The following is a 27,108-nucleotide window of genomic DNA, read 5'->3' on the forward strand; positions in this document are numbered from 1 at the left end:
CTTTGTCTTCGGTGGCGAATAGATCTAACCAAGTCTCACCTCACTGATAAAAGAGACCTTGCACCCCCTCCGAGTGAAGATGCCATTCATGATCCATCAAGCACCTACAGCTGAGTTCATCCGCCCTGGCGTTCAGGGAAGCTGCCAGATGTTGAACCACCAGGGATATGCCTTAACGTTCCAGCCACGTCCAGAGGCGGAGAGCCTCCTGAAATGCGATCCACAACCCCACCCTGCCCTGTTTGTTGCAGTACCACACGGGGGTGGTGTTTTCGGTGAACACCTGCACTACTCTTCCCCGGACAGAGGGAAGGAATGCTTTTAGTGCAAGACGAATCGCCCGAAGCTCCAGAAGGTTGTTGTGGATCTTGGACTCCGCTGATCTCCGCCTCTCACATGTGGCCGCCCCACCCCAGAAGGGACGCGTCTGTCACCACTGTGTGTTCAGGTTGGGGAAGGGAAAGGGATCTGCGTTGACCCAATTCTAGTTTGTGAGCCACCACTGCAATTGTCGTGCAGTGCCCTCCGAGATCTGGACGTAATCGGACAGATTCCCCTGATGCTGCGCCCACTGGAACTTCAGGTCCTACTGCACAGCCCGAATATGTCACCTGGCATGATCGACCAGCAGGATGCAGGAGGCCATGAGGCCCAGGAGCCTCAGGGTCAGTCTGACTGAATCCCGGGATACAGGCTGAAAGATCGGAATCATAGCCTGAAAATCCCAGACACTGTGTTTGGGAGGATAGAGCCGAAACCTCGTTGTGTCCAGAACCACTCCGATGAAGAGGAGCTCTGGGAGGGAATCAGGTGTGACTTCGGCACATTGATGAAGAACCCAAGAAAATGCAGGAGGCGGCCGTAGTCTGGAGGTGGGAGACAACTGCCTGGGGCGATGCACAAGTTACTTACCTTCAGTAACGATATATCTGTAAGAAACAGTAGTTAGTATTAGATTCCTTACCTTAGAATATCCCCAGGCGTCAGTCTGGATCTGGAACTTTTGCGTAGCAGTACCCCTGCGCGTCAGTAGGCGTCGTCTGCGGCTCAGCTTCAGTCGTCGGCGTCGTTGCCGCCGGGATGACGTCGCCGGAGTACTTAGACGCCGCCCTCGCGCGCTGACGTCAGTTCTTATACACAGCTTTTCTGTGCCAGAAACGCAGAGCCATGATAAAAACCAACACTGGTGCCATGAAACTAGGGCCCTGAAAGGGGATGACCTTAACCCTAGATATCGGTTCGCAGAACGCGGAGGATGGGTGGGGCGGTAAGGAATCTAATACTAACTACTGTTTCTTACAGATATATCGTTACCGAAGGTAAGTAACTTGTGCATCTGAAAGAAACAGGTTAGTATTAGATTCCTTACCTTAGAATAGATACCCTAGCAATACTAACCCCGGTGGTGGGTCTGCGAACCAATGATCACACCAGAAAGACCTGGAGGACGGAACGGCCAAAGAAGCCATCCCTTCGGACCTGTCCAGGCAGTAGTGTCTTGCGAACGTGTGCAGCGAGGCCCACGTAGCTGCCTGACAGATGTCCTGCAAGGGGTCTTCCCGGCCCAGGGCAGTAGTAGCCCCCGTGGCCCGAGTGGAATGGGCCCTCAGCCCAACAGGAGGCTCCTTCTTAGCTAAAGAGTAGCAAGCCTTGATACACAAGACGACCCATCGAGAGATGGTCCGATTGTGCACCACCCGTCCCTTCTTAGCGCCCACGTAACCAACAAAGAGTTGGTCATCCACCCGGAAATGGCGTGTGCGATCCAAATAGAAAGAGAGCGCACGTTTTGGGTCCAGACGGTGGAGCCGCTCTTCCTCTTTAGAGGGATGCGGAGGCGGAAAGAAGGTGGGCAAGGTGATGGACTGCCCTATGTGGAAGGCTGTGACTACCTTGGGCAGAAAAGAGGGTCTTGTCTGCAACACAACCTTGTCCGGATGGACAGAAAGGAAGGGAGGCTTGGATGAAAGAGCCTGGAGATCTCTCTCTCTCCTGGCAGAGGTGATGGCAACCAGGAAAGCAGTCTTAAGGGTAAGAAGACGGAGAGGACAGTTATGAAGTGGCTCGAAGGGAGCGCACATCAGAAAAGTTAGTACAAGGTTCAAGTCCCATTGAGGCTTCACAAAAGGAACAGGGGGGAACATATGAGTGATGCCCTTTAAGAACCTATTAACAACCGGGGACTTGAACAAAGAAGGCTGATCAGGTAGCCTTAGGAAGGCGGAAAGGGCAGAAAGGTAGCCCTTGATAGTGCCCAGAGCAGAGCCCTGCTGGGCAAGAGAAAGAAGGAAGAGGAGAACCTCAGAAAGGGGGTCAGAAAGGGGATCCACAGCCTTTGCTGTGCACCATGCCACAAATTTGTTCCACCTGCAGGCGTATACCGACTTTGTGGAGGGTCGCCTGGCTGCCAGAATCACATCACAAACTTCAGGAGGCAAGTCAAATGGCCTCAACTGTCGCTGCTCAATCTCCAAGCATGGAGATGGAGACTGGACAGGTTTGGGTGGAGGACCGTCCTCTGCTGCTGCGACAGAAGGTCCTCCTGAAGAGGCAGATGAATCGGGGGATCGACTGACATGCTCGGGATACCACTATCTTCGTGCCCAGTCCGGAGCCACAAGGATAACCGGGGCCCGGTCGCGCTTGATCTTCTTCAGCACTCTGGGCAGAAGTGGTATAGGCGGAAAGGCGTACAACAGACCGCAACTCCACTCACGACGAAAAGCGTCTCCGAGCGAGTGCGCCTTGGAAATTCCAACGCGCAGAACTGATGACATTGCGCGTTCTCTTCGGTGTCAAATAGATCTAACCAAGGCTCTCCCCATCGCTGAAAGAGGCATTGCGCCAAGTCCGAGCTCAGATGCCATTCGTGATCCATCATGCAGCGTCGGCTGAGTTCGTCCGCCCTGGCGTTCAGAGTATCTGCCAGGTGTTGAACCACCAGGGTCACGCCCTGATGTTCCAGCCACTGCCGAAGGCGCAGAGCCTCCTGGCATAGGGTCCACGACCCCACCCCGCCCTGTTTGTTGCAGTACCACATGGCGGTGGTGTTGTCCGTGAACACCTGTACTGCACTCCCCCAGACAGAGGGAAGGAATTTCTTCAGTGCAAGACGAATCGGCCGCAGCTCCAGAAGGTTGATGTGGAGATGGGACTCCGCCGGAGACCAGAGGCCTCTGATCTCCGCCTCTCCCATGTGGCCTCCCCAACTGAGGAGGGACGCGTCCGTCACAACTACGTGCTCCGTTAGGGGTAGGGAGAGGGATCTGCCGCTGACCCAATCGCGGTCCGTGAGCCACCACTGCAACTGTCTTTTACTGCCCTCCGAGATCAAGACATGGTCGGACAAGTTGCCCTGATGCTGGGCCCACTGAAACTTCAGGTCCCACTGCAGAGCCCGCATCCGCCACCTGGCGTTATGCACCAGAAGCCCATCAGCCCCAGAAGCCGCAGCGTCAATCTGACCAAGACCCGGGATAACGGCTGAAAGATCGGAATCAGAGCCTGAATATCCCGAACCCGCTGTGGGAGGATAAACCTGAAACTGCGCCGAGTCTAGAACCGCTCCGATAAAGAGGAGCTTCTGAGAGGGACACAGGTGTGACTTCGGCACATTGATGGAGAACCCCAGCAGGTGCAGGAGCCGGCCATAGTCTGGAGGTGGCTGACGACTGTCTGGGGCGAGCCCGCCTTCAACAACCAGTCGTTGAGGTTGGGGAAGACTGAAACCCCTAACCTGCGCATATAAGCTGCAACCACCGCCATCACTTTCGTGAACACCTGTGGGGCGCTGGTAAGGCCGAAGGGGAGCACGGTAAACTGAAAGTGCTTGTGGCCTACCGTGAACCGCAGGTAACGCCGGTGGGCCGGCAGGACGGGGATATGAAAATAAGCGTCCTGCAAGTCCAACGCTACCATTCAGTCTCCTGGGTCCAGGACAGCTAAGACCTGAGCCAGTGTCAGCATCTTGAACTTCTCCTTCCGGAGGAAGCCGTTGACGTTCCGTAGGTCCAAGATAGGGCGTAGGCCCCCTTTGCCCTTCTTGGGTACCAGAAAGGAGGGTTTTGAGGCGGATGCCGCAGGGGCAGGTGTGAACTGGCATCGCCGGTGTCCCTGACCGCCGCCACCGCAGTTTCCACGTCCGCCACCGCGCTGGATGGTAGTCTGCGGCCCGTGGATGGCAGGACGTGTGGGGGCGCCCCTTCCTTGGCCACGAAAGGAGCGAAAGGCAGCCGTTTGCTGGCGCGGGGCCGAGAGGCCCAAGGACTTGGCCGTAGCCCTGGAGTCCTTAAAGCGCTCAAGCGCATGGTCTGCCTTGTCGCCAAAGAGGCGACAGCCCTCAAACAGCATGTCCATAAGGGTGTTTTGGACACCAGCCAAAAAGTTGGCGGACCTCAACCAGGCGTGGCGACGAATCGCCACCGTCATTGCCATGGCTCTGCCAAGTGAGTCCATGGTATCCAGCCCACACCGGATGGAATACCGTGCCGCATCTCGAGCTTGCCTGCGGTTTAAGGACCTCAGTGAGGAGGTTAGTCCTCACGGCCGCGACGGGGAGCTCCAGGCCCAAGGCCTTGGCCGCCCGCGTCAGCACCGCACTATAGGCAGCCTCTTCCTCCGTAGCCACGGTTGGAGGGGAGACAAACCCAGTGTCGGGCGAGGTGTCCAGACCACTGGCCTCTCCTAGCTCACCTGTCTAGTCCTGATAAGACTGGCACTCCTGTGCCAGAGGGTCCTCAGACCCCTCCCAATCCCCCTCGCCACCCGTCTCCTGAAACTCAGGGTCAAAGGATGGGGCCGGGTCATAGAAGTAGAAATCTCCCATCGGCGTCAAGAGCAGCACCGAGCGGCGCCGGTCCGGCGCCAGACCCGAATCGAGGGAGGGATCAGGAACGGCGCCGCATCCCTGGGGACCGGCGTCGGCGAGGTCGTAAGGTCGACCGGCGACGACCCGGATCCGGAACCATCCTGCGGGGGCCTGCGGCGCCGGGACCGAAGTCGGCGGCAGCGTCAGGACTGAAGCACCCAACGGCGTCGGGGCATAAGCACCCGACCCGCTGGGGACCCGATCTGGGCCACTAGGCCCGAAGGCGCCGCGGAGCCTGACGGAGGAGTGAGCAACCTCATGGCCGTGAGGAAGGCCTCGATCTCCTCCGGCGTCCCGTTCTACCCAGGGACTGACGGGTATGAAGCAGGCCGCGACGCCTGCGGCTCAGGTGGTGTGGCCGGACCCCCGGCCGCGTCATGCGAGCGTTGGGGGGAGTCGGAAGAGCGATGACGTCTCTTCGACTTCTTGTGTCCCTTACCAGAGGACTTCGAGCCCGAAGACCGATGACGACTCCTGGAGCTATGGTGGCTCTGATCCCGCGACCGGTCCCTCGACCTCCTTGCGGGCCGGGACCTCAAGCGTCACGTGGCCGACTGCCGGAGCTTGAGTCGCTTGCGGAACCACTCCAGTCTAGCTTTGGACGTCAGGTCCCCGGCAGTCGGAGCACGCCTTGTCGTCGTGGTCGAGGCCCAGACAGTGAAGACACCAGCGATGGGGGTCGGTAACCGACATCAGTCAGTCGCAGTCGGCGCAGGGTTTGAACCTGGGCATTCCTACCGGCACCGTTCGGAGTCCATAGACTTCGAATAAGGATCAAAAATTATCGAAAAAGTTTAGTCAAAAATTGGCTATGGTTACCACTTTTTCCGGATCGGGACTTACTGCCGCAGAAAAAAGAGGAACTGATATCAGAGCACGAGGGCGGGGCCTAAGTACTCCGGCGACGTCATCCCGACGCCGACGACAGACGCGGAGCCGCAGACGACGCCTACCGACGCGCAGTGGTACTGCTACGCAAAAGTTTCCGGATCCATTCTGACGCCTGGGGATATTCTAAGGTAAGGAATCTAATACTAACCTGTTTCTTTCAGATCCCACCTTCAACAGCCAGTCGTCGAGATAGGGGAAGACTGAAACCCCTGATCTGCGCAGATGAGCTGTGACCACCACCATCACTTTCGTGAACACCCGAGGGGCGCTGGCAAGGCCAAAGGGGAGAACAGTAAACTGAAAATGATCTTGGCCTTCCATGAACCACAGGTAATGCCGGTGGGCGGGCATGAAGGGGATGTGGAAATAAGCCTCCTGCAAGTCCAATGCTACCATCCAGTCTTACGGGTCGAGGGCAGAACTGAGTAAGCGTTAATATTTTGAACTTCTCCTTCCGGAGGAAGCGGTTGACGTTCTAGAGATCCAAGATAGGACGCAGGCCAGAAAGTAGTGGGAATAACAACCACGACCTGCTTCTGGGACAGGAACACGCTTGATGGCTCTCTTGGCCAAAAGAGCAGTAACTTCCTGATGGAGAAGGGCCAGGTGATACTTCAACATGCAGTGGTATTGTGGTGGCATGGCTGGAGGGGTAGCCTCGAAGGGGAGGGAGTAGCCCCTTTGGACTATCTGCTAAAAACCCACCTGTCCGACGTGTTGGTGCGCCAGTGGGGGAGGTGCTGGCGAATCCTGCTGCCCACTGGCGTTTGATGGACCTGAAATGTCGGACTAGGAAGGTTTGGAGGCTGCTGCAGAGGGGGGGTTGGTAGACTGGCCCGCCCGCTGGCACCCGGAACCACAATGGTTGTTCTGACGTCCCCGGCTGCACGAAGGTTGTTTAACTTGCTGCGGCCTGTGGCTCTGGGTGGGACGTAGCGGGCACCTCTTCCATAGCCACTAAAGAGGCGAAAAGCAGACTGCGCAGGGCGGGTGGAGAGTCCCAAGGCCTTGGCCGTAGCCCATGAGTCCTTGAAATGCTCTAGAGCCTAGTCTGCTTTGTTGCCAAAAAGGTGACGGCCATCAAAGAGCCTGTCCATCAAGGTGTTCTGGACATCCCCCGAAAAGCCAGTTGATCTCATCCAGGCGTAGCAACGACGCGGGACTGACGTTAAAATGGTCCTGCCCAGAAAGTGGGCGGTGTCCAGCCCACAACGGATGGTAAACTTCACTGCATCTCTCCCAGCTGCAACAGCCTGGGAGAGCACTGTCCGGGCCTCCTCCGGACACTGAGGCAGCATCTGCGCAACCCTATCCCACACAGAGTGGGAATAACGGCCCAAGAGACATGCAGTTTTTACCAACCGCAGTCCTAAGCTGGGAGAAGAGAAAATCTTCTTCCCAAGATGGTCCTTCTTGGATTCCCTTTCCGGTGGAGCGGTAGGGAAAGCGCTCTTGAAAGTGGAGGCTTTCTGGGGTGGGGTGGGGTGTAGGGAGTGGAAAGTGAGGTCGCCCGGAGCCGGGCGGTGGTGTCGGGCCTGGACCATGTGCCCAAAAGGACGTCAGTGAGTGTCTCATTAAACAGCAGCAGGGGCTCCGAAGAGCTCGCAGCAGGTTGAAGCCCCTCTGTTAGGAGGTTAGTCCTGAAAGCCACCGTAGGGAGCTCGAGGTTGAGAGCCTTGGCCGCCCTACGCAACACCACTGCGTATGACGCTCCCTCCTCCGTAGCTACGGTAGGAGGAAACAACATGCCAAGGTCAGGGGAGGTGTAAAGACCACTGGCATCCCCCAGTTCCTCTCTCCAGTCCTGCTCAAATCCCACCTGATCAGTTAAAGAGTCACCTGACCTCTCCCAGTCCTCCTCCTCATTCTCTGGGTGCCAATCTGGCTGAAAATGGACCCCAGGAGTGAACAGGGGCACAAACCTCCCTCTCAATGCTTTTCCAGCTCCACATCAGGATGGAGGTCGCAGTCGATGCCGCCCGGTGGGCCGACAGGTGTCGAATGCGGTAATGATGCCGAAGGTAGCGGTGCCAGTGGAGGTGTAATGAGGTCAACTGGCGCCGATCCGGATCCAGGCCTGTATCCAAAGGGGCCCTGCGGCACCGGGGCCGGAGCTGGCGAAGGCTTAGGCCCCTCGGGGCCCGAAGGCACGCCAGCGGGTCTGTGCTGCCCAACGATGGCATGCATCGCCTGGTAGAACGCACGAAGCTGGGAGGGAGTCGCTCCGGGTCCCGGAAAGGGAGGGAAACGTGGAGTCGACTTTTCGGGCTCCGCACGCGGAGCCGCGGGAGGGACACCACCTGCATCCCTTGTCGGGTCGGCCGACTGATGAGGAGAAGTCGAAGAGCGATGATGCTTCTTCGTCTTTTTCTTATGCTTCAACTTACCCGACCCTGAGCGCGAAGAGTTAGATGGCTTGGACGAGCGGTTGTGGCTCCGCGACCGGTCTCTCGCCCTCCCTCGCGACCTCGAATGGCGCAGAGCCAACTGCCGGCACTCTAGCAGCATTTGGGACCGCTCCCGCAAATTCTTTGGCGCCATTGAACGGCAGTCGGAGCACGACTTGGGGGGTCATGGTCACGCTCGAGGCAAAAGGGGCACACACGGTGCTGGTCCATCACCGACATCAGTCAATACAAGAACCGCATGCCTTGAAACCGGGCATCCCTAGTGCACCAGGAGTCGATGACTCAAAAAAGAAGTCAGCAAAAGTTGAGAAAAAGTCAGTCAAAAAGTGACTGGAGGTACCGCTCTTACTGGATCTGCGCTGGCTGGTGCGGAAAAAGAAAGAACTGACATTAGCGTGCGAGGGCAGCGTCTAAGTAGATGCTGCAACGTCATCCCGGCGACAGAGCGCCAACGACAGACGGACGTGGAGCCGGCTGACGCCACCTTCCGATGCGCAGAGGTACTGCTGACGAAAAAACATTCTGGATCCAGTCTGACGCCTTGGGGTAATTCTAAGGTAAGGAATCTATAACTAACTTGTTTCTTTTAGATGTGTGGCTCTTTAAGAGACAGAGCAAAAAAACATGTTTGCGTGTAGGAAATTACTTTTTTTAATTGATGAGGACACGGTATGTTTCCAAACAATTAAGTTTTGCAAAATCTATGACAAAACAAAAGAAGAATTGCCACAAGGCTTGCAACCAACGCCTGACTTATTGGTTTTACTAATGCTGGTTTTAATTCAGTCTTGTAAATCATGCCTTAGGCCCATCCCTTTAAAATGTGTTTATTGAGAACTATACGAAGTTAGGAAGTGTGCTAGCCAATCTAAGATTTGCTTTCACTTTCTGTGCCTAATCATGCATTTATTTAGTGATTGCTCACGGCTATACACCAAAACTGAGAGCAGCCGTAACAGTAACTCATCTTGCTGCAAGTGTAAGCAAACGCCCTCAGCAGCACTGTTCAATATAACCAGCAAGCTAAATTCAAGGCATTCAACCTTCAATTACCTGTGTGAATCACAGTCCTTTTCAATAAATAAATTATTACACGTCTTTATAAACAGCCATTTTGGGACAATTCATCCAGTTTTATTATTGAGCAATGACCGTTAAGCAGAAATGAAGATTAAATACATTTGACTCAATTTTCTTGATAGTTCAATTCACTTTTTAAATTCCAGATTTTAGAAGCAGCACCTTCAACTGGAAACTAATTGTCATCTCATTTACATCACATATAACTAGGATATGTATACACATGAAGTATAAGGATGCATGACGACTCTAGTCATGCATGTTAAGTACATACGTCTGTGTCATGTAACAAACAAAGAGTAGAATGGCGGAAGATGTTAGACAACCCACATAAAGTATCCCAGGGAGGCTGATTCAAATATATTCAATTTAATATCCTCAATAGAGCTTATTTTACTCTAGCCAGGATAAATAGGACTTTGCCTGGCGCAGCTGCGGCCTGTCTTCGTTGTTCCCTTCCTGAAGCATACCTCATACACAGTATGGGTCTGTTCCTTCCTAAATTATTGGATCAAGATCTTGCAAATACTCACTGGCACAACAGGCCTCGCTATACCAAGCACACCAGCAGGAGTGCTGTGCTCGCTGGCCTTTTTCCTCGACTTGCCCTGGAGAGACCCGCTGATAAATACCGGGACTTGGCCCTGGTATTAGCTAAACAAGCCATTACAATACTGTGGAAACATAATGGCGCCCCTATAGCCACCTGGGCCCGTTTGCGGATTGTATGGAGCCTAGCCGAGAGCATATTATTACACAGGGAGGAATGAGCAATGCTTAAGAAAATATTTTATATCACAGGCATGGAACATGCTCCTCGAGCAGTTTAAAGGCATCATTGAAGATAACACTCACCTGCCACGACATGCCCCTGTAGACAATGTTTCTGCCATTATTTCTATTACGCAATGGCTATGCTGCGACCACCGGCCCCTAGAGAATGGAGGTGGGCATCAGATGAAGTCTCCTCTAGTTAATGATTATAGGGTCTTCGGAGGATAAACTAAACATTTATAAATGTCTGGTGTTTGGAAATGTTACTTTGCTACTGTTATATTGAGCACCAAGGGGTGGAGGTTGAAGCGTTTTTGTTGGGGTTTCTTTGTTTCAATACTAAAAAGTACATGTTCCAAGTATGCGAACTCCCGGAACATTGACTTGGGAGAGGATTCCGAATGTACAAGCAATATTGCTCTCTAAGACATGCTTTTTTTGTATGTAAGAGATATGCGCATGTATGCTAATAAAAACCATTGGGGAAAACCAACAAACGAAGAATGACCCTCAACTCTCAAGGCAGATATAAATTCTCAGGTTTACATTTAATATTATGCTTGTCTTTAACCCCGTCAACACATGCTCTACCCTTTAATTGTTGATCACCTTGGTTACTCCCTTCACTAGGCTCTAGCTTTCCTGCCACATTTTCTTTCTTTGATCTGCTCAAGTCATTATATTTTTCTCTAGTTGCAGTATGAAGGCGAGGGAACAATGAGAAGTAAATATTACTGATATTTACTAGCATGGTGGTGGCCAAGGACGCTGAGGATCAACCACACATTCAACTCAGTGTTCCAATATTTACTATCCTTAGAATAAGTGTGTCCCAATCAGAAATGGAAAACCCGGCTACAAAAGACACTCTTGTTTCTCCTTCGTACTGTTGGTTTCTTACAAGATAGGGTCCATTGTGGCACAAACATCAGACATCAGACCAACGAAAAAAGCTCAGTAACGAAGCTATGGCTTGAGCTCAAGAACATTGGAATCTTCAGCTGATGTTTGATCCTCAACTTTTAAGCCACTCTGGTCATAAAAGAATGTGGAATAAAAAATACCAAGAGAATGACATATAGACAAATGTGCAAAAGCAATACCACTAACATAGACATTAATAAAAGACAACTTGATAGGAAGGTACTTACTTTTTGGCAAATCACCATTACTAGAGGCAGAGACAGTCCTGCTCCTATCTTGAATAAGGCCGCTCGGACTGTTTCCTTCTCTTTCTGGGGCTGTTGAGTCTTCTGAAGCAGCTGGACCAGATGCTCCAGTTTCCAAAGGCCCAGTAAACATAGAAACTGAAAATTCACTAAAGTGCGGTTCTGGGCTTTTATGTCGTCCATTTGGCAATTCACCATTAAATTGTTCATAGGCCCTACTGTATGGAAAATTACTTTCCACGTTTGGATGCTCTAGAGGACTCTTGTCAGGGTTTGGGCTATCTTCCTCATCATCGTCGTCATCATCATCAAGGTGTTGTTCAATGGAAAAAGGTCCATTTTCTATATGCCCATTTGCTTTTGGAGATTCTATCCATTTGCGTTCTGGTCCACTGATTTCCTGTTCAACATCGTCATCCTTTTCAATGATTTCTTTTTCTGTGTCTTCCTTTTCTTCATGATCTGCTTCACCTGATGATATAGAATAGGGTTAAACAAGCAAGCGTATTGTCAGCGAATATAGCAATTTTCAAGCAGTCCTTCTCAAAATCCTTCCCGGAAATATCATATTCACCTTTGGGGCATGCAAAGCGAAAAAGGCATTCACTTACTAGATCAGGACAACACAGCTTAATAGTAAAACATTTTCAAGCTGCTTAATTTAATTAAAGCTGTAAATCTGTAGCAGAGTAGTAATTTAGTAGTAGTTTTTTTATAGATTTTGCAAAAGTTGAATTATAACTTCTTAGCTAGTAGATTCCAAAACAGACTGATTGGCAGGACAACAAGGAAGATTTGTTTACAAACTTGACCAAGGATGTACTTATCGTTCAAAGCCAAATATGGCACAGAGAAAATGTCTAGGAAAAATACAACTCAAAACATGTACTCAACTATTGTAAGGAATATAACAATGGCAAAGAACCCGGCTGCATCATGCCATAGTGCTGACTGTAACACTCTTTATTACAGGCCACGATTACTTAAACAAGCATTGGCAAATCCAATCAGTCGCAGCAATGCACGACCTATTGGCTTTGTTAATGTGTCTCAAGACTGCATGGTCAGATAGTAAGTGTACCTCAGGAATAGGCAGCACTCAAGCGCCCGCAGCTGATGTGCCATTACTCCTTTGTTTAACCACGAGTGTAAATGAATAATGCATCTCAAATTAAATTTACTATTTGATAGAGAGAACAAAACACAATATTAAATGTGTCAATTACCTTTAACGAGTTCTGTCAAAATGACCTACTAAAATCACCTCTCAAGAACAGAAGATACCGTCTGCCTGCTGCTGGTACTCACACCACTAAGCTTTCCGACTAGCTAGAAGTGTCACGGCCAAATATAATCAAAATGCAGAGATCATTGCATGCATAGGTTTAAATTCAGGAATCCTTTATTAAATCTATTCCCTCATCCTACTACATGGTATTTTGTGGGCCACTTCTTTGTGTACCTGGTTTGACATAAAATCTGACCATACCTCTCTTCCAGTCAGTGAATTGGATTTACAATGACCACGTAGATGTCAAGGATATTGCAGGAAAGTGGTAAGCCAGCTTATTAGGCCACTGTACTGTAATTACTGGGTCACGTGGCTGGATCCTGGCAGGGCTTCCCCTGCCTTTGGAGCAAGCAACAGATGAAGGAGGGTGATTGGAGGACGGAATAAGAAAAAAATGCAGATTTGGGGAGAGCAATTTCACGACGCTCGAAGAAGCACTGGGCACGATGGTGCAGGTTGGAGAATGTGACAGTGAGGAGGGTGATTGGGACACGGGACAAGGAACGAGGTACATAGCTGCCAAAATTTCAGATTACTATGTATGACATTTTCATAATTTCAGTGTAATTATGAGTGACATTTAAACAACTATGAGTGACACTTTCTTGCACGCAAAATCAAGCAATGAAGACGAGGCAAACAAAACAAGCATTTACAATGCAATGGTTTCGCCTTTGGAAAAGTTTGAGCTATTGGCATTGTAAATGGCAAAATTTGTGTTTATGTGTTGGTTTTGAAAACAGATAAATAAATGGCATTGTCATTTACATTGCCATTAGCTTAATCTCTCCTTACAAGATGTATGTGCACTGTGAGGTTTCCAGGGCTGAGGCCCGCGAGCCCAGACTCTCATTAAAACCCACAAGGCGTTTTCATGCAAATCAGGAGGCCTCGAACACAGAACAGAGCTATCATTTCAGGGCCCGTTTTTAGGAGGCCGGCGTCACCCCACCCCGCTGACTATCTTAAGCTTGCAAAAAATAAAAGCGAAATCATAGATTTGAGACCCCCCCTTCTGCTTCAGGAACAAAACCTTAGTCTTTTCCACTGAAAGGGGGAGGTTTTGTGTGTTGCAACCGGCAGAGCCGTGTGTTGTAGGGCCCTTCAAGGAGGCACAGGCCCGTGTGGCAGTGAGAGAGGGAGAAAGAGACGAATAAAGTAGGAGGCAAAGAAAAGCACGAGAGGGGAGGCAGGAGAGAGAAGAGAACAGAATGACTGCAGGCAAACAAAAGAGGGAAAAGAAGGAGTGGGAGAGAAAAAGGCAATAAAGAGAAGGCAAGGACGAAGTAAAATAACCAAAGAGGGTGAGAGAGGAAAAGTGGGATATTGCGATTGTAGAGACAGAGGGCAGAGAAGTGCGAGTCTCTATCTCGCTGTCTGCTCTGGTCATCTACATATAATTGGTAATATTAGTCATACGTCCCAATAATCTCCCCAACATAAGGTAAGTTAAGGCAGCGTAATACGCTGTTACCGTGATTCTATGTAGTAGCGTCCTGAAAACACACCACCTCTGGTCCACGCAAGATCACCTCTGGATCTGTACCACTGCCAATGGGAAAGGATTCACCAAACGGGAGAGATCTCTGGTCCGTGAATCAAGGAGGTAAAAACACCAGGCTGTGTCCAGCCGGACGACGGAGCAAAGCCCGGCCGCCCGGCGGAGCACAAGGGCGGGGGAAGAGTGGCTGGCTGTGCCCGGCCGGACGGCGGAGCAAAACCCGACCGCCGGGCGGAGCACAAGGGCGGGGGAAGAGTACATGAAAGGCTAATAACCTCTGAAACACAGATTCCGAAAAAAGAACGTAAATAAACGAACATAGACCTATGCTGTCCCTGAGATTCGTAAATTTTATTTCTATACAGAGACTGCTGAAGTGATAATTTTTGTACTTTCGTAAAGAAGGAACAACTGCTTCTACTAGTTGTTTTAAGGGAAGAGACTTTCTACCCAACAAGTGAAGCCATGCTGGAATTTGTTGGCAGCTTCCCGTTTGATGAAATTGATATCCGTTTTTAAATACCTGTTAATTTCTTTGTTGTCCATTATTGCTTGGGGTAAGGTCATTGTATTGTGACTATCTTAAATATTCTACATGGAGAGCTGCACCAGCATAAGGTATTAACTAAACAAATATAAAATGCATGTATTTGGGACGTGGGGACTCCAGTAAATGACCATTTGTCTAAAAGTAGGGTTCAACTATACCACTCGCAGTGTAAAGCGCAGCAGGGGTTTGGTTCATCAGCAGACGGGCTGCCCATGCTGCACGGGTTCTTGTCATGGACTGAGACCCCCAGAGTGGCCACAACCCCCATTATGGAGACCACTACAGCAGAGACTCACAGGGATCTCTCAGGGTGCGCACAGAGAGGAATCTAACGACGAGGACCCCCGACTTTTAGTATGGGTGAAAACTGTAAGTGGGCAATTCACCTTTTCATAAAATATTAGGCACCGGCAAGGACTGAAGAGCACTCGAGTGACTCTCCTGTATGCGATGGTCAAGGGGTGGTGGTCTGGATTTGACTGTCCTCATACTCCAGACCTTTGTGCTTCAGGCTGCACTCGAATTAACTGAATTACACGTTTGCCAGGCCAGTAATGTCGATGTTAATCTGCTAACTTCACAAAGCATTGCAGTTGTACGCGTGGTAACTTCAAATATCTCTCCCAATATACGGAGCTCATCAGAGTGTTAGTGTGTTATCCGAATACTTCAGTACCTGTGCTGCGAGGTGCTGTCTCCCCTGCAGGCTACCCGAAGCAGAGACTGCAATCCGTGTGTGTTGTGACTGCACTTCAGAAAATAAGGTGGCCTTCTGTGCTGCACCAGGTAGCGGGCAGCAGGGGAGCAGGGGAGCATGGGAACAGTAGCAGAGCCCCGCAGCCGTCCTCTCTGCCAGACCCCGATCCCAGGCCCTGTAATCAGATTGTGGGAAGCGCCAGTCCTCAGTTCAGCTAAAACGAAAAACAAAACGAGTACTTAAAGGGACACGTGTGGGAAGGGCAGGGCCGGGCTTCAGCGTGGGCAGGTCTGGAAACAAGCATTGGCGGTGGCGAAATAAAATAAAAACAAGCACCTACGGGCACACGGACAGCGGGATGGGGGATGGACAGCGGGAGGGGGGGCGGACACGGACAGCTGGAGGGGGGGGGGGGCGGACACGGACAGGGGGGGCAGGAACAGCGAGTACTTAAAGGGAAACGTGTGGGAAGGGCAGGGCCGGGCTTCAGCGTGGGCAGCTCTGGAAACAAGCATTGGCGGTGGCGAAATGAAATAAAAACAAGCACCTACGGGCACACGGACAGCGGGAGGGGGGGTGGACACTGACAGGGGGGGCAGGAACAGCACACGATCAGCGGGAGGTGGGGCGGGAACGGGCACTCACCTGGACTTCTTCCGGCGGCCGTGGTCGGCATGGAATGACGAAAACAAACACCTAAAAAAAAAACGAAACTCCGCCCACCACCCGATGACGATGCAAAAAGGGTGGAGAGGGAAAAAATCGCGGGAACGCCCCCGAATCTGGTCCGGCCCTGACGGACAGATCCGGCTTCCAATGGCTAGCCTCCATTTATGGAGCTAGCCAATGGAAGCAGAGGCGGGACTAAGCCCCACACTGTAGGAACATAAGATTTCTCCTGGGCGGAGCTAGTGCTCCGGCCCAGGCGAAACCTAAAAAGCAGTACCTCACAGCTAATCCTCATAAAATACAGTTTTGCGAATATGCATAGTTCATGTTCTTTTGTGAAAACTGTTACTAGAAAAAACTCTGATCTTGCTTCAGCACTCCATTATTCACCAGAGTTACTTTGACATTTTTATTGTTGCATGAAAATTCCTGGACACACACACAATTCAGCCTCACTGCCAGTTCGTTTTAAACCCAAGTTATTTTTCTGGGCCTTTCGCAGAATCTAAAACTCGATTCTCTGGGAGAGTCGGAGACCCTTCGGGCCTATCCTAGTCCGTTTTAAGCCCATTCATAACTTATCTAGGGTATATTCATCGGACCAGGATGCGCATGGGGTGAAGTATTCCAAATATGATGACCATGTAGATCTTAATCTGTTAAAAAGTATTCATGAAGATATTTCTTTAATGCAGACAATTGATACTAGTATAACTTATACGGAGAGAGCACTTGATAGTCCATCGAGAAGAAAGACAAGCAAATTACGAAACGCAAAGGTGAGCACTTAAGACAATCTGCATCAGTACGATGCTTGATAGCAATCATCCAATAAGCGCAGAGTGAACCGCACAGGTATGTGCAAAGTGAGAAAGCCAAGGAGGGCCCTGTTAATGGATAAAAATCTAGAGGAATAAAATAATTCAAACAGCACATCCAACACCTAGATTTAATTATGGATGAGGGCCCGTTTTCAGCATGAAGCATATCAAATTTAGCCTGTAAATGATCGTGTGTAAGCGATCTCAAAGAAGACATTGTGATATCTCTTAATTTCAAATAGAGATCTCAATGATTGCTTGCTGCAATTAATCAAGTATGCGAGCCAAACTCAGTACTATTCGCTACACAAGTATATTGCAACAGCCCAAAGTGTGCGCATTTCTTTACATATTGTCATCCAACAACACTAGCTCATACTGTATTAGCTAGTGAGTGACAAACTATAAGCAACAACCTGCAAAGCGATCTGCAAAGGAAGCGGATAGGAGAAAACTTGAAAAGTATACAATACCAAAAGAATATGTTGGTATGTGCACAAAGTGATATCAAACAGTACACAAAGCACATGGAGTTGTCGAATTACTCCAAACAGCAAAGGTGCACACAAACCGCTCCCAGACAAACAGATTAAAACGTTCAGATAAAGGGCTAAAAGCAAAACAAGTGAGGTAAAAGCGCATTAGGTGATCCTGGAGGTAGACTAACCCCCAAAATCCAAGTCCGGGAAATGTTAGAACCGGCAAAAGTGAGAGAAAAAAATGGGTGTTCAGGACGCGCATTTATGTAGGCCCGAAAAAGTATTATAATAACAGATTATGTTGATATTTATAGTAATGATATCAAACAGTATACAGAGCTCATGACGCTGTCAGATTATTCAACAAACAGCAAAGGTGCATATAAGCCAAAACACAGTGGAAATGGAGAAACACAAACAAATCTAACATTCAGATAAAGTGTGTTATACCAAAAACAAGTGAAGTGAGCTAAAATGACAATTAGTGATTCTGGAGATGTACCCACCTCGGTGTGAGAATCCATGTACGGGAAACGTTTGAACTGGAAAAATGCGAGAAGGAATGTGTGCTCTGGATGCAACAGAAAGAGGACAGCGTGTATATAACGACAGCGTCACTGCTGGGCCTAGTAGTGATATCTCTGTTGATGAAGTTCGGAAGGATTTCTTATCTAATTTTGGCCTCGAAGACAGCAGAGTGAGTACACTTTGTGCTTCTGGATATTGAAAACAAAGTTGGACGGCTCTGTCAGCCATGCACTTCCTTACTTTATTTGCGGGCCGACCCCAGTCCAGTCGCAGATCTCACTGGCCCGGCTATCACCGATCCGCGGCTGCAGATGTAACCCATCCAGCGCTAAAGATGTGCCGCATCCAGCGCTGCAGACCTCTCTCGCTCTCTCTCGTGGGCAGCAAACCTCACTCACCCGCCGGGGCAGCCGATCTCACCCTTTTTGAACCGCTGGCCAATCCACACAACCTCTACGGGCTTTGCTGCTGCAGTCTGGTTTGCGGGGCACAGGCGGCCGGCCGCCCGCACTGCAGTCGATTCATGCTGCGGCCGGACCCCCTGCGTCCGCTGCGGGCGGCCTGCCATCATGGCATGAGAGAGGCTGTGAGCAGCAGGCAGCCTGCACTCTGATTCCCCCGCTGCTTTACTAACTTCCTGTTCCGGGCCGGACGTCACGTGACGGCACTCTAGTCGATACATTTGTAGCGCTCTCAGAGCTGAGATCTACAGCAGTAGTCTGGTTAACTATGGGACACCACACGACGGAAGGAGGCGCACCACTCGGAGCAGCCGAGAGAACCACGGGCACAGTGACAGGCGCCACTCCTGGCTCGCCTGGCAGCAGGTGGCAAAATGCGTGACATTGCATTTCAGTGCGGTGATGCGGATCACCGCACTGAAATGCGTGAGTGTCACACCTGTTGCGTGACGCTTGACAGGACTGGAGGTAAGAACTTGATTTCCAGGCCTGTTTACAGACACAGACCGATGCACAGAGCGAATGGAAATACAACCGCTCCTGAGATGGTCTCTTAAACAAATAAAAAGGAAGTTTCTAAAATGGTAATTAAATGGGAGGAGGATGGATTGTAGTAATAGGTCCCTGCTCTCGGTGAGGGCTAAACACAGGAAGAGGCATGACACATGCCTGCGATGGACAAATGAGGAGAACGATTAGGGGAGCAACGATGAATTGAGATAGTATTTGAATGCTATTTTGTTCCTTAGAAAAGTGTCTTTAACCTGTCCATTACTCCAAAATATTGGCGGTAATTACATTTCCTCCACCGACAGTTTATTAAGAAAAATCTGGAGATCCTTCCATGGTTACCACTGCTGTTGGTATTCACCCCAAATTAGTTGTTATGTAGCTAATATTGATCCCACTTACCTTCTAGAGTTCTTTTTGAAAGTATTTTCATCCATGGTGAAGCTGGAGTTAGCAACTTCATTTTACTTCACTGACAAAGATTGTGGTAATTTCATCTCGGGAAACTAACTATATCTTTGTTATTTGTGTATTTTATCATAGAATACACGTTTGTCAAAATGGCAGCAATAAGAGCAGCTTTGTGGAACTAAGTATTACATCTTGTGCAGAGACAAGTGCCTTTATAATAGCCAGAGTCACTGGAATTAGATAGCAGGAGAGGGCCAAATTATGCGGCAATGTTGAGTAAATTATGCTGCTTGAATAAGCCAATTATGCATGCATAATGCAGCACAATTTGTAATAGTATTGCTTCATTATTTGGTGATTTTTTGGTTGAGCCTTGACAGCGCTTGCGCGGTCTCCCATTGGTTCTTTCCATTCAGAAATGCTGGCTTTCTATTGGCTCATTGCTCTCAATTGTCCCTCCTTTGGGTACTTGGATCAGCCTACGCAATTTCACTAAGTGATGGTTTTGATTGGTCATCCAACGCTTCCTACTGCAGAGTGTGCAATGGCTCCTTCTCCCTCTGGGCATCCCAATCTAGGTTATTATTTACTTCCTGCCACATCCTGCCCTCGCTGCTTCTATGAGCTGCAGATCCATGGAGACTTGGGCACTACAACGCAGTTAGTTGCAGCTTTCGCTTCAGAAGTAGTTGAGGTAGAAGTTATTTATTTTCTAACCTTCCATTACCCGAGCATCTTTTGTCAAATATCATGTGGTGCTCGCTTGTTTACTCACTTTTTTTTCTTCCCGACAGCTGTTCGAGGAGCAGAGATAGCGTGCTTTGAAACTCTGCCCAGGGACAACATTGATCTGCCCCCACTAAGTGCGTTGTAACTCTGCCCATAGTCAATATCAGAGATGCGCCCCCAAACTGGCATGCAGACAAATAGAAAGCACCCTTGATCTTTGAGAGTGGTCATGTTAAAATCAGGTTCCAGTCTCTTCATTATGAGAAACTCTGACGGTTCCTGTTAGAAGTATTGACTGGCTGTAACGTGGTAGCCTCTGAGGAGGCGGGCCATGGTCGGTGCGCCCTCCTTATGACCGGATTCCACATGTATAAGGTTTATTTTACACCGAATACCTTAATACATTCATATTCCCAGAGTTGTACTCCTGAGGCGGAAGCCGGGAGCTAGGCACCTTTTCTTAAACTTTTGAGTGTCACAGATTCAATTGTGTTTTAAACCTTAAACTGTCACAGATTACTTGTGTAGTTTTTAAATCTCACTCACTTAATACTTGCAGTCTGGTACAGCGGAGCAGCGCTGACGCTGCACGGCAACCTGAATCACTCCTTCGCGCCCTCGCCACGAGCGGAGGCCACGCCCCCTGCTTAGGCCACGCCCCCAAAGCCGACTCCACCCCCCCCGCAGCGGTATAAACCATGTGCATATTCCGGTCGCGCAGCGGGCGAGCGCAGCGGGGGCGACGTTTGCGTGCCGAAGGCGCGCCTAAGGCAAGCCCGTCTGCGACCAGACCGCGACCGGGGCCGGACACGCTGGCGGTGAGATGGCACACAAAGATAGAATTGTCTGGTCGCGGGAAAACCTATGGTCTCTAAATACCCTGGTTGACACGTGTGCTCACAGCACCGATCTTAGGTCCTCCGCTCTGCCCTATACCTGTAAGACCTGTGGGCTACGTTTAGGTACACCGGTCGTTATCAGGGCCTCAGGGACTACTAAATCCAAGCCACCGATCAGTAAAGACATTAGTGCGGGACTTGTGAACTGTAGATCCCTTGCAAAGCATGCAGATGATATATGGCTGCTCTTGGAAGGGCAACAGTGGGATGTACTGTTTCTAACAGAAACTTGGCTCAACGATGACAACATGCCCGCCATTGCACTGGCTATCCCCTCTGGGTATAAAATATGCTTCTCCGATCGGCTAGAAGATAAAAGAGGGGGGGGGGGGTTGCAGTCATATTTAAAGAACAGCTTACACTCACCTCCTCTGCCCCCACGTGCATTCAGGGTCTAGAGGGACTACACTTTTGTTTTCAGGTAGGATCTCAGCTATCCCTTGCGGGTTTAGTCATCTACCGCCCTCCGGGGGGGAAGAACCCAACCTGACTACTCTGATGGTTATCATTATCCAAAGCTCCCTCCTTCACCCTCAGTTTCTAGTCGTCGGGGACTTTAATATCCATATGGACAGGGCAGACTGCCCCTCAGCAGACCTACTGCGGTCTACACTGACCTCAGCTAACCTCAGACTCATCAACAAGGACCCCACACACAGAGCGGGCCATACGCTTGACCTAATAATTTCCAACATCTTAAACATATCGGCAGACACACCGCTACCTCTGATATGGTCAGACCATTTTCTGATACCATTCCTAATTAAAGTAACAGTTGACAAACCTGTGTCAAGCAAGTGCTCCTTCATGAAAAGACAGTGGAGCAAGCTAGTCCCTGACATTATGGGACCAGCTCTTGCTCAGAACCTTCCGACCCTTACCTCCAATGTGGATACCGATGCCCAGCTATTCAATGACTGGATCGGGAACATGGTAACATCCATCGCCCCGGCAAAAGTCGCTATATCTAAACGAAACTCTCCATCTGCTCCTTGGTTTTCTCAGGAGCTCAGATTGCAAAAATCAGAATGTAAAAGGCTAGAACGTCTCTGGAGGAAAAAATATGATTCTTTAAAGAAGACATGCTACAAGGAAGCATCTAAAAAATTGCATAAAGCTATTAGAAAAGCAAAAAAACAGTTTTATGCGAACTCTATTCAGCAAGCCGAACACTCGAGTAAAGAAACCTTCAAAGTAGTACAGTCTTACTTCAAACCTATGTGTGTCGAGAGGGAAGTCCTCCCGTCGATCTCATTTTGTAACAGCATTTCTGACTTTTTTGACTCAAAAATTAAGAAAGTCTACGAGTCCTTTGGTCCAGAGAAGATCACTGTAAAAACCGATCTGGCCGGCATAACATCGGACCGTGCTATCTTGACACAATTTGATCCAATTGGCCTAAATACGGTTAAGCTAGAACTCAGTCGATGCAAATCGGGTTCGCCGGACGACCCGTGCCCTCCTAAACTCTGGAGTCGCATAGCCGACTTTGTGGCCCCCACTATTCAGCATATATGGAACCTGTCCATTTCTTCTGGGTTGTTCCCGAATATCTGGAAGCACGCTACTCTCCTCCCTTTAAAGAAAAAGCCTAACGGGGACCCCAAGGACCTCAATAATCTTCGCCCGATTTCTCTCCTGGCAGCACCAGGCAAAATGCTTGAGAAAGTTATCCAGCGCCAATTAAATCGATTTATTGAGCACAACAAAATATTACACGAGACGCAATCAGGCTTTAGACCCGGATTCAGCACTGAAACAGCACTAATTGAGGTGGCCGAGTCAGTGAGGTGGTCGATGGATTCGGGAGATTCAGCTATGCTGGTGCTCCTGGATCTGTCGGCCGCCTTTGATACGGTCGACCACGACATACTGATGCTACGATTGATGGAGTTGGGCATCCAGGGCCAGGCTCTGGAGTGGCTACGATCGTACCTGACCCAAAGGACTCAGAAGGTGGCGCTAAGGGATGTCTCTTCTTCCCCTAAAGTCCTCAGCTGTGGTGTCCCCCAGGGCTCGGCCCTGAGCCCACTCTTATTTAATGTTTACCTTGCTCCACTCTTCACGCTGATTGCCAACTGGGGGATCAAGGCAATTTAATACGCCGATGACACCCAGTTGGTGTTCCCCTATTCAGAAGCGTCAGAGGCATCCTTTCGGAGCTTTAAGGGGTGCCTACAAGATGTGGCCTGCTGGATGAACACCAATAAACTAAAACTTAACGCCAGCAAGACAGAGGTGATCTTCTTTGGCAAAGACCCTCCGCCAGCATCTGATCTGTGGTGGCCGGCAGAGATGGGACAAGCCCCCTCGCCCAGCCATTCAGCAAGAAATCTTGGGGTACGGTGGGACGACAAGCTGTCCTTTGCATCACACATCCAGCAAGTAGCTGGTTGCTGCATGAGTAAACTGAGGAACCTTCGTAAGATTCTTCGACTTCTACCAGCCAGCTGCCTTAAGACTGTAATCCATGGCACAGTCACATCCAGGCTGGATTACGCTAACAGGTTGTATTTGGGCTTACCGAAGTATCTTATACAGCAACTGCAACTGATCCAAAATGCGGCTGCGAGACTTTTAATGAAGATTCCCTTCAAGCACCCAGTCTCTCCGCGCCTCCTTTCTCTTCACTGGTTACCAGTTGCAAGCAGAATAAAATTTAAAGCACTCACCTTGGCCTTCAGATCTCTATTCGGCAACTGTCCAAATTACCTGAAAGCCAGACTACCAAGATACACTCAAGCCCGATCCCTTAGATCTAACAACTGCGTCCGTATCACAGGCCCTAGAGCGAAAAGAGCTAGGTTAGGTGGACGCACTTTCTCGGCCAATGTGGCGACATTATGGAACTCGCTGCCCCATGCTCTCCAACAGGCCCCATCCGAAGCCTGCTTCAAGCGCTTACTGAAAACCTGGCTGTTTTCACAACCACGCTAGACAACACCCTCTCTAGCTCGCCCCCAAGGGTCACAACTTTGTTCCTTTTTAGCGCTGGGACACCTCCTCGCTGAGGTAGCTGATCGCGCTCTATAAAACGCCGTATTATTATTATTATTATTAACTTTACTTTGGTTCGTGTTAATTCAAAAAGATGACCGTTGTTTGAACGTAAGTGACGTGGAACTTTGTCCTACTCGGTTAGACATAACATGTTCAGGCAACGCGCCCGCTGGGTCTCTTATGCTCGTCTTGCTTGCAGCATCAATAAACTACCGTAAAGAACTTGAGTGCTGTCGGAACCAGACACTGTGATGAAACATACCTTTGATGCTTTTAGAAATGTAGGACAAGTTGAGTTGGAAATTGGGAGCTCTCAGCTGCACCTCCCAACCAATGGGAAGACACAGAGGAAATTCACCCTGAAATAGGTCATTACAGCTTAGATTGTCTGATAAAGTTGTACATTTGAAGAATATGTAAGAACAACGTTTAAGTGTAGACTAAAAACTGACTCGTCCAATCGATATCGCCTTTAATATGCAGCTGCTGAACTGCAGGACATGCCAGGGTTTGTTTTCATCTATGTGTCTGGCCTTAGAGAAAGGAGTTACTTGTGAAATTGGAGTTGAGAGAAAGTTCTTATCAGTAATTATACCTGACCCACAGGTCAGTGTCTGATAGGCTGGCAGTGCTGGTGAAGTCTGCGAGACCCTCCCTGTCCAGAATTCTCCAAACGTCACCATGACCCATTGAACCTTTGATGTACAGGAGTTGTGTTACAATAAAATATTGATTAATCCATGGGCCTGCATTCCAACAGAAAATATTATAGAATTTCATAGGGTGCGAGAGAGATATAAGAACCAGTCATAGCTTCAGAGCAAAGTCAGAGGTGGGGGGTTTACTATCTAAAGTGCAGAGAATGTGGCTCAACGACCAGCACTACTGACTTTGTATTCGGAAAACCGGGTTTGAGTCTCAGCCTCGGCTCAATATCCTGTGATTTTGGGCAAATCACTTGTTCTCCCTGTGACAACGATAAATGGTGTTATGTAACTGGTACTCACGTAAAGCACTCCAGTACCTTTGGATCGAGTTTGTAACATATATATATATACACACACTCCAGTACATTTGGATTGAGTTTGTGATATATATATCAAGCTCTTTGGGGTGTCCTTCATTAAACCGTGCTCGAGCACAGCCAGCCTTCCCCACAGCTTTTTATCGGTATGGGCGGTTACATTCACTGATAGTTAAAGGCATCTGACATAGCCTGACACGTTTAGAGTAGCCTCTTCCTCATAGGCTGTCTGTTAGAAGAATGCACAAAAGTCCTCCCACTTTCCCAGTTCGGTGATATCGTGAGCCCCCATGGGCTGCTTTAAATAAGCACACATTGCATTATGGGAAGTGGAGTTCGCGATCTCTCCATGATGGGTGCACTCGCAGTGTTGCCAAATTAAAGCTCTGAATGGGCTCCAGGGAACGCAATCGCCCTCAATCCACGGTCTGTGCTCCAGGAGAGATCGCAAACTCCACTTCCCATAATACAACGTGTGCTTATTTAAAGCAGCCCATTGGGGCTTACGATATTGCCGAACTGGGAAAGTACCTCTAATTGCAACAAGACTGGAGTGCGACATCCCTTTGTCTAATTATATATATGTATGTGTATATATGTATGTGTATGTGTATATATGTATGTGTATGTGTATATATATATATATATATATATATATATATATATCAAAACAAAACCCTTTCAGGCATAGAGTGACGCATAAATTATGCAAAAAAAGAAGGAGAGAACTCTGGGTAGTTCTCCAGTTTAGGTGGAAAGCAGCTCCTGTTAGAGCACTCTCAACACCAGCGACACTCTAGATCCGCTCACCTCAAATGTCTGTTTGTCTATCAAAGTTTTTAAGCATAGGATTAGCACAGTGCTATCCAGGCCGAGATAGAAAATGACAAAGTCTTTTGCTATTTATACAGCAAAGTCTTTAAGCATAGGACTAGTACAGTGCTGTCCTTGCCGAGCTGTAAAATCACAAAAGCCATACATATATAAACATATATAATCTGTATATCTATATAAATACAAATATAAATGCATGCATACATATACATATATGCATACATATGCATGTTATTTACATGAAAGTTTAAAAAACACTAATAAAAGCAAAGCTAAAAAGCCACCTCATTACAAACAGAATGGCTTTAACTTAAACGAGGGCGAGATCTATTGCATTTTCAAGAAGGCATTCAGATGTGTCACACATTTGCCATACATTCTGAATGTTAGCACTCTAGTTGCTCATTAGATCACTGTAGTAAAGCTACTGCTCACCAGGGAAGTCTGCTGCTGGTATTCAAAGTGCATGTTTCAGTCTGCATGTCAGAATTTTTTTTTTTTTCCAAAGAAGTTTTTTATTGGTTGTTTCAGCATGAACATATAATGAGTAGATCAAGTAGCATAATTAGAGTCAGAATTTCACGGGCGAATATTACAGTACGCAACTTTACATTGAAAAGAAAATGTCAATACAAAAGTACATAGCTGATATCTTGTCGAAAGTAGTAGTGCATATATCTTATACTCAACAACATTTTAGTCACAGTCATTTTACTCAAACATCATTTTACTCATCAAAAAACACCATGATAAATAATACAATGATGGGAGTCTGCAAACACATGCTAATGGATCGTGGACGGTGTGGGACCAGTTTAAGGTGGCTTATGTGTCGTGAAATAGTTGTCAAGAGTTGACCACAGTTTTGCGCCCTCCCACGAGAAAACTGTGGTCAACTCTTGACAACTATTTCACGACACATAAGCCACCTTAAACTGGTCCCACACCGTCCACGATCCCCCCTAGCGCGGCTCTTTCGACAAATCTAAACAAACTAACCCACTCTAAATCAATATTTCATAATACAAAATCTGTTCTTCTGAAGTTTGACAGAATCCTAGAAAACAGCATACGGGGCTCACAATGGGAATCCTTATGGAACAACCTTAACATATTGTACAAGGGTAAACCTCTACACAATGCGACATGGATCAAAAAAGGCATACTGTTCCCATACCAACTGTTTGCGGGGTCATATCCTATTCCATTCAGTGACTTGCAAAACAAATACGATCTTGAACCAATAGAATTTTACAACTTTCTAAACGTAAAAACAGCACTGTCCAAAACCAAACTCTCCCTGACACCACCCACCCTCCCACCATACCTTGCCAGATTAAACAGACTGGGCCATCAGGTTTCCTTCCTCTATAGACTCAGTCGTCCCCAACAATCTAGCCTCACTGTCCCAATCACACAATTCTGGAATAATCTCTCGTCCAGGCCAATCACAGAAACAGAATGGACCAGTACATGGGTATCTTGCACGAGACACAAAATCAGCCCTACTCTATC

General features: G+C 48.8%; 1 protein-coding gene across 2 annotated transcripts in view; it reads right to left on the bottom strand.

The window, feature by feature from the left end:
* Nucleotides 1-27,108, bottom strand: part of SRPK2 (SRSF protein kinase 2) — a 760,208-nt gene that overhangs the window by 81,377 nt on the left and 651,723 nt on the right. For both annotated transcript variants that reach the window (XM_086967039.1, XM_086967042.1), the window contains one exon: nucleotides 11,172-11,660. In XM_086967039.1, the coding sequence (XP_086823165.1) occupies nucleotides 11,172-11,660 (489 nt within the window). The remainder of the gene's footprint in view (nucleotides 1-11,171; nucleotides 11,661-27,108) is intronic.

The sequence above is a fragment of the Lissotriton vulgaris genome, chromosome 1_1 (assembly GCF_964263255.1).
Source record: "Lissotriton vulgaris chromosome 1_1, aLisVul1.2, whole genome shotgun sequence".
NCBI classification, from domain to species: Eukaryota; Metazoa; Chordata; class Amphibia; order Caudata; family Salamandridae; genus Lissotriton; species Lissotriton vulgaris.